General features: G+C 31.6%; 1 protein-coding gene across 3 annotated transcripts; it reads right to left on the bottom strand.

Moving 5' to 3' along the window:
- Positions 1–7,163: 7,163 nt before the first annotated feature.
- Positions 7,164–9,709, bottom strand: LOC143576792 (uncharacterized). Of its 3 annotated transcripts, XM_077060815.1 has the most exons (6): positions 9,069–9,709; positions 8,863–8,986; positions 8,229–8,792; positions 8,002–8,152; positions 7,726–7,934; positions 7,164–7,505 (listed from the first exon to the last, which is right to left on the bottom strand). In XM_077060815.1, the coding sequence occupies exons 1-3, from the start codon at positions 9,377–9,379 to the stop codon at positions 8,514–8,516; spliced, it is 714 nt and encodes a 237-aa protein (XP_076916930.1). In that variant the 5' UTR covers positions 9,380–9,709; the 3' UTR covers positions 7,164–7,505; positions 7,726–7,934; positions 8,002–8,152; positions 8,229–8,513. The 3 variants fall into 3 exon arrangements, with proteins under 3 accessions (XP_076916930.1, XP_076916931.1, XP_076916929.1); XM_077060816.1 differs by having other exon boundaries at positions 8,863–9,709; XM_077060814.1 differs by having other exon boundaries at positions 7,726–8,152.
- Between the last annotated feature and the right edge of the window lie 4,189 nt (positions 9,710–13,898).

The raw sequence follows: 13,898 nt of genomic DNA, 5'->3' as shown, positions 1-13,898 counted from the left end.
AAACACAATGATAAATAAAAAAACACAACGACTTTTTTCATTTACCATTGTGTTTTATTTATGAGAACGAGAAAGATGGTGGAAACATTTTTGTGTTTTTACTTTTTTCATTTTTTTATTATATTTTGAGTTATGATTTATTTATTTATTTTTTTAAATTTTTTTAAGGGTTTTTTTGTGTGGCTACAAATCCTTCTCATCCTTCTCATTTGTGTTCCCCTTTGTAGAATAACTTGACTCGTTTCTAATAATCTTGGAAATCCCAACTGAAAGAGGTTTAAGAAAGGGAATTGAAACTTTTTAATGAAGTAAATGAAGAAATTGAAAGGGCTAAATTTATTACGATACAGCCTATTCCTCCCAAGCATGTTCGTGAAAGACATGTTTATTATGAACCCCAAGAACCTTCACAACAGAAAATTGACAAAGAAACAATATAGATAATCCAAATCTTGTCTAACCAAGGTGAATATTATTTATCTTTGATGAAAAGCAAATATGAATTTATCATGATTTTTGAATCAAAAGGGCATGTTTGAAGGCCACAACATACAAGACATTTCTCTTCAAGGGCTTCTACATCCAAAGTACCAATTCAAACAACCAGATCTACACTTCAAAGAGAACAACTTCCAGCTTCAAATCTGGACTTACCAAATAGTTTGTACTTCGATTCTAAGACAAAGACCTTGAAGGTAATAATGAAGAGTGGTGCTTTGAAGACCATTATATTCAAAGATGACTTTAGAGAGTTCAACAAGAAGTAGCTGACAGAATTGACAAACCTGCATCTATATGATTATCAACAAAGGGATAGGTTTGTTGGTTCATAAAGAAATAGATTGACAAAAATACTTATAAGATCAAGCAAGAGCCGGCTTTCCTTCGTTAAACAAAAAGAGAAAATTGGAATATTTTGAATTTTAAAGGAAGAAAAGACAAAGAAGATTAAATGAGATAAGGATGACAAATCTTTCTTTTGACAAAACAAAGAAGTTTGTGAATCCTTATGCTAATATGAAAGAATGCATCAACATGAAGAGAAGAATGGACAAACCTAACTCAGAAGTACAAAGAAATGGAAAGATCACCAGGGTAAGCTTTGAGAAGAAGACTGATAGCTTTATCCTGAGGAATTATGAAGGTCTAGCCATGGGCATAATTGAACATGACTCTGAATTGGAATTCCTTCGCATGGATGATTTGAATGACATTAAGGAATGGGATCTTTAAGAAGACCATTGAGTTATGAAAAACGGCGTGCCTCGATTCGCGTGCCAAGGAAGGTGTTGACAAATGGAGCTCAAGAGAAGTAAAGGCGTCGAAGTGCTGCCCAAGTTTCTATGGTTTTTATAAGCAAAGAAAGGTAGGCATGATTCTTGAATAAAATATTAAATGCTTAAAACCCTAAGTCGAGGATATACACAATACCTCGAAAATAACAAAAGGAAACATAACAAAGAAATATAAAAGAGCGAGATATAAAAGTAATGTTATTCTTTGATATTAATATTATTTAATTTTATAATTATTATTCCTAGATAATAAGTAAAGTAAAGTATACGTTTCTTCAAGAAGAAGAAACGTAGTGTTTAAGAAAAGTAAACAAGTAAAACTAAAGGTTTAACTTGTCAAAGAAATAAAGTATTTTAAACTAAAGGTTTAAAAAGAAAATATAATCGAGGTAAAGATTATACAAAAGAGACTAAAGGTCTTAAGTCAGATTAAAGATCTGGTATTAACAAAAGGTTATACTCGTACTATAGGTCCGAGATAGCTCAAGAAAGAAACAATCAGTGAAGTGAAGTTGATCATTTAAAAGGTGAATACGTCCAACTTTATAAACTTGTATTAATCGAGTCAAACAAAAATTTGATTATATGAGATTACGTATCTCTAAAATATGATATACAAAGGTAAATGCTGGCCCTCAGGCTGTCATGTACGTTTGTTTGGATCTTTACATATGTGGTAAGTCGGTGGGCACACCGCGCCACACCTTGTTATTTGCCTCCGCCATGATGGGCCGGACCTAAGTTACGTCCGAGTGAGGGTAATCATGTGTATACTGATGGTATCTGAGTTATATCGAACACTATGGTGTTTGCTGAACGGTTTCGAGTAGAACTAAATTTATAATTGTGTTTTGTTTTAACTTGATGATTCCTAAGCCACGATGGGCCCGACCTAAGTTATGTCTCGAGGGGTAATCAAGTAAAGAAAATATTTTATGCGTCAGCTTATTCACCAGTATGTGTTGCTGACGTATTTTCAAACATTCTTACAGGTAATGAAGACTAGCCGGTTGAAGCATCGAAGTTGGATTAGGCGATCTGATGGCTCAGATCATTTTTGATAAACTTAAAATATATGTAAATGATGGTTTAGATAAACAACTAATATTTTGTAAACATTAAACGGGTATTTTATAATCCCGTCTATTAATATGTAAATAATAATATTTTAATCCACAGAAGTATATTTTCCGCACTTAACCCGCAACTCTGATAAATTTACAAAAGTGGTACCCACATTCGTGTCGCATGCCTGGGCCGTGGTTTGGGGTGTGACAACTTTATTGTACAAAATCACTATTGGCTTGATTAAACCACGTTGTTAGTCATACATTGTTCCTCCCTTGCTCGCACCTTAATACCAGTAAGAAATAGACCACAGTAGACATAATGTCTGCAAGCCATACAGAAGAAATCGTGCATACTCATCCATGGGAAAGGAAATTTGGGGTGTTGCTTGATAAAGGGAGTATATCTTGTTGTGCAGGTTGTTACTAGTAAAAGCTATTAAAAATTAAAAATGTTTTTGATCTGCATGCTCTAAGGTTTAAGTCAAGTTAGGGTGACATGGTAAAATATGTATTCTCTTATGTTTGTTTGTAAATAGTTTGAAACTTATTTATTTTTTCATTTACAGTATTTCGTAAACCAAAAGATTTTACATTTCTGAGTTATTTTCGACTCTAGATGAATGGGTTACTATCTGCTGGGATGAGATACCAGGAATGATAACTGAATTTTTGTTTTAAATTACGTTTCAAAAAGGGCTAAAACGTTCATTGTTTAATTAAGGTCATTGAGTTGAACTTGTTTGAACAAAAGATTTTCAAAATTGATCTTATTTAAGTTATAAATGTTTAATCAAGATCATTAACTTGGACTCGATCAAACTCGAGAGTGTGAATTTTATAATTTTGAAATTGTGTGGAACATATATGGCACATATGTATCCACATATATGGCGCATATGTTTTAATACAACATATACGAGCGTATAATACGTCGTATATCCTCGTTTACGCTCACTTGTACGTTCATATCAGTTCATTTTCTCTCAATGTGATTCATCAAAATCTCATCAGTAAATCTCATATCCGATGGTTAATTCAGTGATTTACAAACTATATTAATAATTCAAGGTAAATTTCAACTGATGTTACTGGTTCATTTTTACAGGTTACGAAGATTAGGGCTTTGAACTTCAATCCAGTTCGAACCAAAGGGGTTTTGAATATTTGATGTGAAAAAATTGTTATGAACAGTAAACGAATGATACTTCATGAGTTTTTTATACTCATTTGTTCTTAAAGGTCAAAATACACATATCTAATCTGAGATGGTACATTTACTCATAAAACGTGGTCCAAAATCAAAATTAAGGGTTTATATTTGCTACTCAACATATATTGTACCTTTCTAGGTCATTAGATTGTTGTACCTAATTGGATTTTGATCCTTGGAATTTTCAAATATGGAATTGTGCGTATAAGATATACACGCCAGATAATTCATAATTGACTTATACGGGGTATAATGTTAATCAGACATATACACCGCATAAGTCATATGACTTATATGGGGTATTTGGTGAATATGACTTATACGTCGAATAAGTCATTATTGACTTATATTGCGTATATCATAGTTTATACGTTGTTCCTGACTTATACGTGTAAAATACATATTTGAAACACCCAAACTTTTATCACCTTATTAGAGTAAAATACAGCAGAAAATTGGTCCCAGTTTGAAATTTTATTTGTTCTAAATGAATTAAAAAAAACACTCTTGATTTTCTAATTAGCATAAAGAACTTTGAGACAATTTTATTTACAATAATTACATTTCCAAATAGTTGCCATCCTATATGATAAACCGTTCGTTTTTCGAGGTTGTCCATCGTTAACAATAGACCCGAGAGCTTGACCACACACCACCAACACTACAGAGCTTTACCACACCATAATATATTAGTAGTTTAGCAAAACGAAAAAGACCGCTTTTTTTAATAAATTTGAAATTAAAACAAACTCAAAACAAATCCAACGTAAGCCACGTCTATCAGGCGTAGCCTACGTCGTATCTAGAAATTGGATCCATGTGTCCGGGCATAACCATATACTCACCCAGCGTAAGCTACATAAGGCATAGCGTAGCTTACGCTGCCCACTGTGTTGCAAATCATTCTTTTAAAGTTGCCGCACATTTCCACCCACTAGCTTTGTTTATCTTCTAAATAAGTAAATACCAAAAACGAATCTGTTGTGCAGCGTATGGACCTTTATAAAGTGGTAAACGAATCTGTTATGTTATTGATAATACCACTTTATAAAGACTCACCATGGATTATCGAAAACGCATAAAGACTAATTAAAGACTACTTATTATTTCAACAATCAAATTAAAGACAACGATTTAAGGCATTTTCGTAGTACCACATTTAACATCAAATTACATTTCCACATTGAACTCAAAAGCATTTTCATAGTACCACATTTAACATTAAATTACACACAACTCATGAGTGGTTAAAGGCCTAACAATGGTGATATAAAATGTAGCATACACACTTACCAGATGAAGAACAAAACTGAAAAACGTTTATGCGTCTATTGAAGAACGGGTTTGGCTCCAAATCTTTTTTTTTTTTTTTTTTTTTTGAACAGCTGGCTTCAAATCTTCTTAGACTTTATTAATCCACAATCTCTTGTCCTTCTTTCTCTTTGCCTCATCGCTGTATACCCAACCCACACCATTCTGCCTTTTTTTTTCCTCAAGTAATTGCAACTTACAATTTCTACCTTCCTTTCTTATTTAAATTACAACAAGAACCTCCCATATTCATAATATTTCACACATCATAAATAGATTATCTATATCTATACTATATATAATACACCAAACAAGGCAAATTAAGACACTTGATTTTAAGGGATTTACAATTATTAATGCATAAGATACATGTATTTGTAAGGGTAAACTTATCTTTCAAACACAATTCATTTAACTTACAAGTTTGCTTCATCATCTTTAACCATATTATGTTTTAATTTAAACTTTAAACTAACTTCCTACACATGGTTTTTAAACGACTAAAGTTTTTTCATACGTTAATATTTTTTTAAAAAAAATTACATCATAAAAACGAGCATTTTATTCTCTTTAATTTGAATATGATATTGTTATAATAAACTAAAGTTTTTTCATACGTTAATATTTTTTAAAAAAAAATTACATCATAAAAGCGAGCATTTTATTCTCTTTAATTTGAATATGATATTGTTATAATTTTTTTCAATTTAAATAAATTAATATGTTACGTATGGGTGTTTAGTGTCGGTTTTGATGGATTTAAGTTAAACTTGTGAGCTCAACCGTTAATACTGATTTTTCGTCGTCCAAAACCAAACTCAACCATTGAAAGTTGAAACCGAATCGTTACCAACGACTTGGTTCCAGTTTGGTTTCACAGTTTAAATTTTAATAATAAATTTAGTTTAAAATAAATATTAATTTAAATGTACCGTCAATTATAACTAAACACAAACACAATATGATACTTGAGATGATCATAAATAAAGAATAATAATTTTAGCCACATAAAAGGTAAATACTAATGGAAAATCTAGGACGCGAATTGATAATAACAAATATAACAAAAAGAATCATATTGCAATTAGGTTAATTTAAAGTTGTATAGTTAAGTTATTTGTAACAAAAAGATTTATGTTCAATTACATTTTAACTATATCTAATATATATAATTAAACATATCTAATAATTAATAATAAAAAAGATATTTACAATCTGGTCTGGTGCCAGTATAACCCGCGAACCAATCGTTCACTACGTTTTGAAATATTTGAAATCGACCAACTAACCGAAAGTAAAAAAAATAAAAATAAAAATGAAGCCAAACCAATGACAGATTTAAAGGATTTCAAAGTTTTAACCGAACCATAAACACTCATATTTGTTACGTGATTAATAGGGTCAAACACCCGCTGCATCGTGAGGGCACCCGTCTAGTTTATATTAATATAAACCCACAATAAATGCACCAAAATTGTTGTCGTTTAAACTATAAAAATTGTTGAAGTGATCGATCTACAAAATGAAATAAATTGAAAATAACTCGAGTCTATTTCAAACTTTATAAGTTCATATAAAACGAAGCGTCAAGATTATATCTCTTTATCAGTATTAAATTTGGGATGTTACAAATCTATTCCCTTAAATGGGGTTTTGTCCTCAAAAGCTAAAAAAATCACTACTAGAAAACAAGTAACTTTCCTACGACACTTTTCGTTGAAAATTTGTTGGAAAACTCATCTTCCAACAATTTTCATACAAAAAGGCTTTGTGGGAAAAACCCATGTTGGAAAAATGTGTTCCTAACATGTTTCCGACAACACTTTCTACAAATTTGCAACAATTGTTTGTTGTTGCAACGTTTCTACAAGTTTCCAACAAAACCTAATTTATTTAATTTTCCTAATTTACAACAATTTTCCAACAAAACTATTTTTTTGTTTAAGTTTAGTTATTTATCAATAATAATATAAAATATAAGAATATTAATATTAATACTTATTTTAATAATATTTATTTTTTACTTTCCAACGACATTCAGACAAATTGTTTTTTTTTAAACTTAATTTAACCAACACATTTCTAACGGATAATATTTTTGTTTACAACAAATTTCCAACAATTAATTATATTCAATTAAATAAACTTCCAACAAAATTCGTACAATTAACAAACTAAAAAAAAAGAAATTTAAAAATAATCTCATATATGCAGATTTAATTTAAAAGCTGCTAAGAACTCTGAAAATTCTAAAATAATAGGAAATATGCATAATTTAAATTAAACACAAATAAGATTACATAAACTCAAATTTTAGCATGTTTAAGTTGCAAAACAACACAAGTTAACATGTTTTGAAAACAAATACAATAACCTAAGCTTCAATTAAGTATCCGGACTACTTAACTTTCTCATAATGTCTTCCAATTTTTTATGCATTTGTTGTTCCCTCTTATCTCTTTCGGCCCGCTCACGTTCCTCCTTTTCGTCACGCTCGATACGCTCCCGTTTCTCCTTTTCTTCACGTTCGACCCGCTCAAGTTCCAGTTGTTGCAATCGATTTTCCAACTCTTGTCGTGATCTTTGTACGTTTTCCAATTCGATTTTAACATTTTGGACCTAAAAGTTTATCAAAATATATGAATCAGTATATGTATAACCACTAAGAATTACATGTAACAAAAAAAAAACCAAGACCTTAAACTTAAAAGCCCAAATAAACCCACAGTATACTTTACTGGTCAATATCGCTCCTTCTACAACGACAACTACGTTGATGATGATGATGATGATGATGATGATGATAATAATAACAAAATCACGTGAACAATAATGATACCTCTTGTGATTGTCGAGTAGCTAGATATGACTTAGACCCGCAAGCTATTGATGGTGTGCCGGCCACCAGAAAATGTGGATCAGAAGATCCTATCCCAAACATCCGACCAACACGACTATCAGGCTGCACACTCTCCCATACAGCAAGATTATCCCCTCGATGCTGATCGGGGTTGGACTCGTACAACTTCTCAAGTAGATTCTTGTAATCTACCTACAAGTTATCAAAACACACGATTATTATTATACTAAAAGTTATTTAAAAGATAAAAATAACTTAAATATGATTTTTTTGAACGTTCTGTACAAAACTCTAACTCCATCACGTCATCAACATTGATATCCTTAGCCAATAATTTTTCTTTGCACTCCTTGGTGGCGTGTGTATCAACAAAGAGAAAACTAAAGTCGCCATTTCCACTTTTTTCCTACATAAATAGTAATTATGTAGTAAGTGTTAATACAAAATACAGTTAGTAAAACTTACAAATATGATTAACTTACCAATCTGATACGACGTTCATCAAATCCCATAGACCCGCCTGTGTGCCGGGGTAGATAACACTTGTTCTTGTCCTTGTCATTGTCCTTGCGGTTATTTTCTCCGGCTTTAGACCTTTTTAGCCATTGAGGGGTGTTCCAAAATTGTAAAGAACAAAAATATATGTTACAGTAACCATAAACATATACAAGTACTTGAAAACCTATTATTAATGTGTTTATTATTCCGGTAATATTATTTATTATGTAACTTTGACCTATAATTTTACATTTGACTTTATTATGCTCTTATATAAAACACACAAAATAAACAATAAAACAATAATGCGTTAACTCGCTCACCTTACACATTTCTTCACATGTGTCAAGAGGGACAATATCAGGCGGATATTTGTAAGTTATCCCAAAATTCTCTTCATCATCCTCAATGTCATGACCGTCAGTCTTGGCCTTTTCTTTTGGTTGTATTCTCCATTCACCCATGATGTTTCTATAACGACCCTTTAACACGTTAATGAACCCTTCATATATGCTTTCATCATCTTGTGAATCCCATCTCCATAGGGTCTGTAAAGTTAAAAACACATAACTAAAACAAAATATCATAAGATATATAAATTGTTAACTAATTTATTACTCTAAAGCAACCAAACATACGATCCAATACATCTTTTGGGACCTTTCTGAATGTAACCCAAGGTCCATCAAAATTTCGTTCTAGTAGCGGTTTGACACTCCTGTGGACCTCACCATCCCCAAACCTACAATGTTAAAATATCAAAATAAGTATATTTATAACATGAATACATATCATAAACTAAAATGATAAAATTAGAAACATACTTTTTACCAACACGTGCTATCCATTTTCTGTTAGATATGTCACGAGGCTCCACTGATTCGCGCACAGAGGGATCATCGTCATCACCAGAATCCTCCCCATCACCATCCTCACTGTTATCATCCTCACCAACTAACGTATGTCGCAACAATCCATCTGTATCAGGCAATACATCACCCTCACCTGTACGGATAATACTGCTAGCACGCCCACCACCACGAACGATGATGTGTCTCCCACAGAAATACCTCTTTCTTGAGAAATCAGAACTAATAGGAGGGCTGGGCTCACGAGATCTCCTAACTTGAGGCATGTTGCATCTCCCTGAATTAGGAGTCGGTCCAGCACTACTAAGAGGACTTAACTCATGGGATCCCCCACCGCAAAGAATGTCACGTCTCACTGAAGTAGGAGTATGTGTAATAGTGTCAGCACCGCTACGAGACCCAGTTTCTTGGAATGTTCAATCACGACGAGTGTTACCCCCTGAATGTGCACGTCCACCACAAGTACGAGAACGCCCATTTTGATTACTAGACATTATGTATACACCCTACATTTAATAAAACAAAAATGATCAAATAAATTATAAGATTAATAATCCTGTTATTGGAAATAATGTAATGTGTACATACCATATAAACACACAAACATTAACTAAAAGTGTATACATCCCTGTTCAGCAAACATTATTAATCCTGTTACTGGATTTAATGCTTTACTAATACTATTGAAGAAGTTACAAAACAGCTTCCATGTAAATAAACATGAATTACAAAATCATAAATCTACATGTATACCTGCTACCACCTCACCTTGTTTAAAAATCAAATAAATTAAATAAAGACTTACAAACATGTGACTTTTGATTAAGGAAATTTAACATTACCTGGTCTACTAAGTACAAGCCATTTTAGCCCTAATTTTTTCTAATAGAAAACATCTCTAATTCACTTCACAAACATGTGTATCACTCATTAGTTAAAACTAATTATATGCATCCGTTAGTTAACTAATTAGCATCCCAACCCTATAATAGAATGAAACACATGTGTAATAGAAAAGTGAAGAAACATAAGAGACAGATTCAAGATTCATACCCGGGTGTACGGTGGCAACGATGAAAGATGTGTTGTGGCGTATGGAGTATGATGGATTTGGTAGTGATGGATGGATTTGGCAGAGGCGGGAGTTGAAAAGGTGAATTGTGGCTTCAATTGGGGATTAAAAACTTATCTAGGATTTTAGACTTTTAGGATAACACAATAGAAGTTTTGTTAGATCGATATATATTTTCTTGAATTGCATTAAGTTAGATATTTATTTAATTTATGTTATAAGAATTAATTTATGAAATATTAATAACACAAAACATAAATTAAAACCATTTGAAAATTTAATATATTTGTATAGGGAGCAAACAAGCCGAGCCCGAGCTCGGATAGGCTCTCGTTTTGATTTATCAGAGCTCAAAATCAAATATGGTTGTTCAAAAAGCTTGGTCTTGCCTCGTCTCGTTTAGATTAGATGTATTTTTTTACTTTATACATCCATTGTATGTAAAAAAACAAATAAAACACTAAAAAAAGGTTAAAAAGTTAACGAGACGAGTTGGTTTAAGTTCAAGCTTGAGATTGAGCTCGGCCTAGCTCGGCTCAATTACAATCCTAAACTCAAACATGGTTTATTCATAGCTCTTATTCTTCATGTTAAAATATATAGAAAGTAACATGTTTTTTTGTTTGCTTCAAATAATATAAGACGGTGCCTTTATTATGTCACGTTAGATATTGACAAGGTTATTATAAGATAAAATAAGGTATCATACATGCGTTATTTGTAGGTTCATGAGTTAAGCTCGAGTCGAGCCCGGGTGGTTTTGAGCTCAAGGTCGAAACTAAAAGAGACAGCTTAAATAGGCTCAAGCTTGATTTTAAAGTTAAACGATCCTAAGATCGAGCCAGCGAGCCAAAACGTGACCCGAGCCGAGCTAGGGTCGAGTTTGGCTTAGCTAGAAAACGATCTAACTCAGCTTAAGTTGTTTCAAATTTAGTTATTTTAGCTAGTTTTATTTAAGTTTTTATCGAGCAAGCTTAGAGCCATGACAACTCTTAATGTCTAGTTATGGCCTTTATAATGTTATATTAGGTCTCAGAGGGTTACATAACGACTTTATAATCTTAATGGCCAATTGTGGTTTTCATAATGTTATATTGGTCTCAGTAGCTCTTAATGATCCATTATAACCTTTATTATGTCATATTTGATCTTAAACACCACTATATGAAGTTGTAGTGAGTCACATTATATTATGATGGAAAATAGCACGTTATACACATGATAAATGAACCTTACTGGCATGATGGCATTTAACATCCCATTGTGACCTTTATTAAGTCATATTTGGTATTAAAGGGCTATATAAGGTAGTATTGAGTCACATTATATTATAACGGACAACAACACCTCATAGAAATCTTAAAGGATCATATTCGGTCTATGTTATGTATTAAAAGACTACATAAGGTTATAGCGAGTCAAATATATTATAACAATTACGTCTTAAAGAGTTATATAAGTTTGTGCCAAGTCACATTATGTTATACTTGGCAATAACTCATCAATATACATGTCATATCGGGTATTGATAATTCTTATTGAGCCATTATGTTCAATATTATGTCATATTTATAATAGTGAGATAAAATTGTAATAAGATTGTAATAAGTCACATTATATCAATAACACACCATAAATGTCTTAGTCGGTATTCTCAATTTTAAGTATGATATAATATCATTAATAATTTAAATAAAATATCTGTATATATTTTTTATCAATAGTTTTCCATTGAAAATAACATATATACTTAATAAATATTTTTTTGTTGGAAAATTGTTGAAAACGTTCAAACAACTTTTCTACGGAATAATTAGTATTGTTAATTTATAGCTTTTTTATATATTTAATACTATATAAATAACATATGATTATATTTATAATGTTTTCTAGATGTACAAAATTGATTAATGTATAGTTTGTTGGAACATTGTTAGAAATATTCCAACAATGTTCATACAAAATAATAAATAACATTCATTTTTTTCTTTTATTAATAATTGTAATAATATAGAGAGCAAAAATAATTAGCCTTGTAATGTTTTCTTACACTTTTCCAACAAATACAATAAATATAATTGATAAATGTAGTTTTTGCTGGAACTTTGTTTTAAAGTTTGCAACGATTTTCCAACATAAAATCATACTGTTGTTATTTTATTGCTACATTGTAACAAAATCAAGCCTAGTTTTTTTTGTTGGAAATTTATCTAAAAGTTATTGGAATTATAGGTGGTAGGAAATTTGTTGCAAGTTTTTGTAGGAAAGTGAAGAGTTTATTGTAGTGAATTAAGAATTATTTATTTATTTTAATAGTGATGGCAATAATTATTTTCCACGGGCGCTTTAGAGACTAACCACACCTTGTGGTTCTTGCCCTAAATAAGGACTTGCAATCACTCGAGTTCCCACACATTGATTTTAAACTAGTTCAAGACTCACAGTCACAATTCACATGTCATAAATATGCTAAGGGTTAGAGTCACATACCTCTACAATTGATGAGAACACCCTTCTCACCCTTTACTCCACTCCATCCCCTTTTGATCCTCTAACGAATACTAGAGCTTTCATTTTTGAATATTTGAACTCCCATAGTGTGTTTTCCATCAATTTGCTATTATCGGTTGGTGGCTATTAAAACCCCATGCTCACATATCCCAAAACTTTTGTACACCTTCATGTTTAACTTGTCATAGTAAAGCCAATCAGATCATGTTCAAATTATACAAACAACATTGCGAGTGCCAACAATTAAAGATAATCATCTTTTCGACCATTTCCGACCTTATTATAACCATTCAAACTTGTTTATTCTTCAGATTCTTATAATAGTTTTTCGTGGATTTTCCCTCCATAGCATCATATCTAGTTAACAACATCTATAGTTCACCTTCCAAACACCGGTTAACTATGTAATTCCTAATTTGATAATAATAATTATTGTTATTATTATTATTATTATTTTCATAAACCTTACGGAAATCAATTTACGTCTTACTACTCCTACGGCCTTACCCTTGGCAATGGGCGCATTGCCTGTGTTTGCACATTTTAAGCATACTAACAAATTATATATCATACGCATGCTATGACACTGTAAACAATTTAATTGCCTTTACACCCAAGATGAAATGTTTATTTAATGGCACCGTGTATTTGTTACCGCATTAGTGTGTTAGCATTATGTTCTCCAAGCAACATCTAGCATACTTATATCCTGTATTTGTTCCCGCATTAGTGTGTTAGCATTCTGTTCTCCAAGCAACATCCAGCATACTTATATCTTGTATAGTAATCACCAAACTTTTAATCATTCCAACAATGAGACAAAAGCATTTTATCGTAACTTAAACCTGAAACCCGTTACGAGACACCAGTTTATTAATCTATTGCACCATATATTCCAAACTCATTTTATCTAGATCACCATTCCTTCTACAAGATAAAACCATTTTATCATTTTATCTCAATTCGTACTTCTCAATATGTGAGTTTAAGCATGTCTATGCGTGTAATCAGTTCATGGTTTGCCCCTTTAGTATCACGATTTTCAGGCTTCAACTAGCATTTTCGTGCAATTAGAACCATATTATTAACAGCTTAAAAGCTGAAAATGATTTAACATCCATCATACCTTTATCCATACATGACTTTTTTATACCATTCACTTTTGTGAGTTCATAAATTCAGAAACAAAAATAAATTTTTCC

Source organism: Bidens hawaiensis, unplaced genomic scaffold (assembly GCF_021521415.1).
Source record: "Bidens hawaiensis isolate Kalapana, Puna unplaced genomic scaffold, B.hawaiensis_p1.1 tig00028300_1, whole genome shotgun sequence".
Classification (NCBI taxonomy): Eukaryota; Viridiplantae; Streptophyta; class Magnoliopsida; order Asterales; family Asteraceae; genus Bidens; species Bidens hawaiensis.
This window is presented reverse-complemented; position numbering and strand designations above follow the sequence as displayed.

Bases quoted from the DNA above. Each gene is read 5' to 3' on its own strand.
- LOC143576792 (XM_077060814.1), bottom strand. From the start codon at position 9,379: ATGCCTCAAGTTAGGAGATCTCGTGAGCCCAGCCCTCCTATTAGTTCT. The intron at 8,987-9,068 runs GTATGTTTCTAA...TTAACATTGTAG, and splicing joins ATAGCACGTGTTGGTAAAAA to GTTTGGGGATGGTGAGGTCC. The intron at 8,793-8,862 runs GTAATAAATTAG...TTAACTTTACAG, and splicing joins GTATGTTTGGTTGCTTTAGA to ACCCTATGGAGATGGGATTC.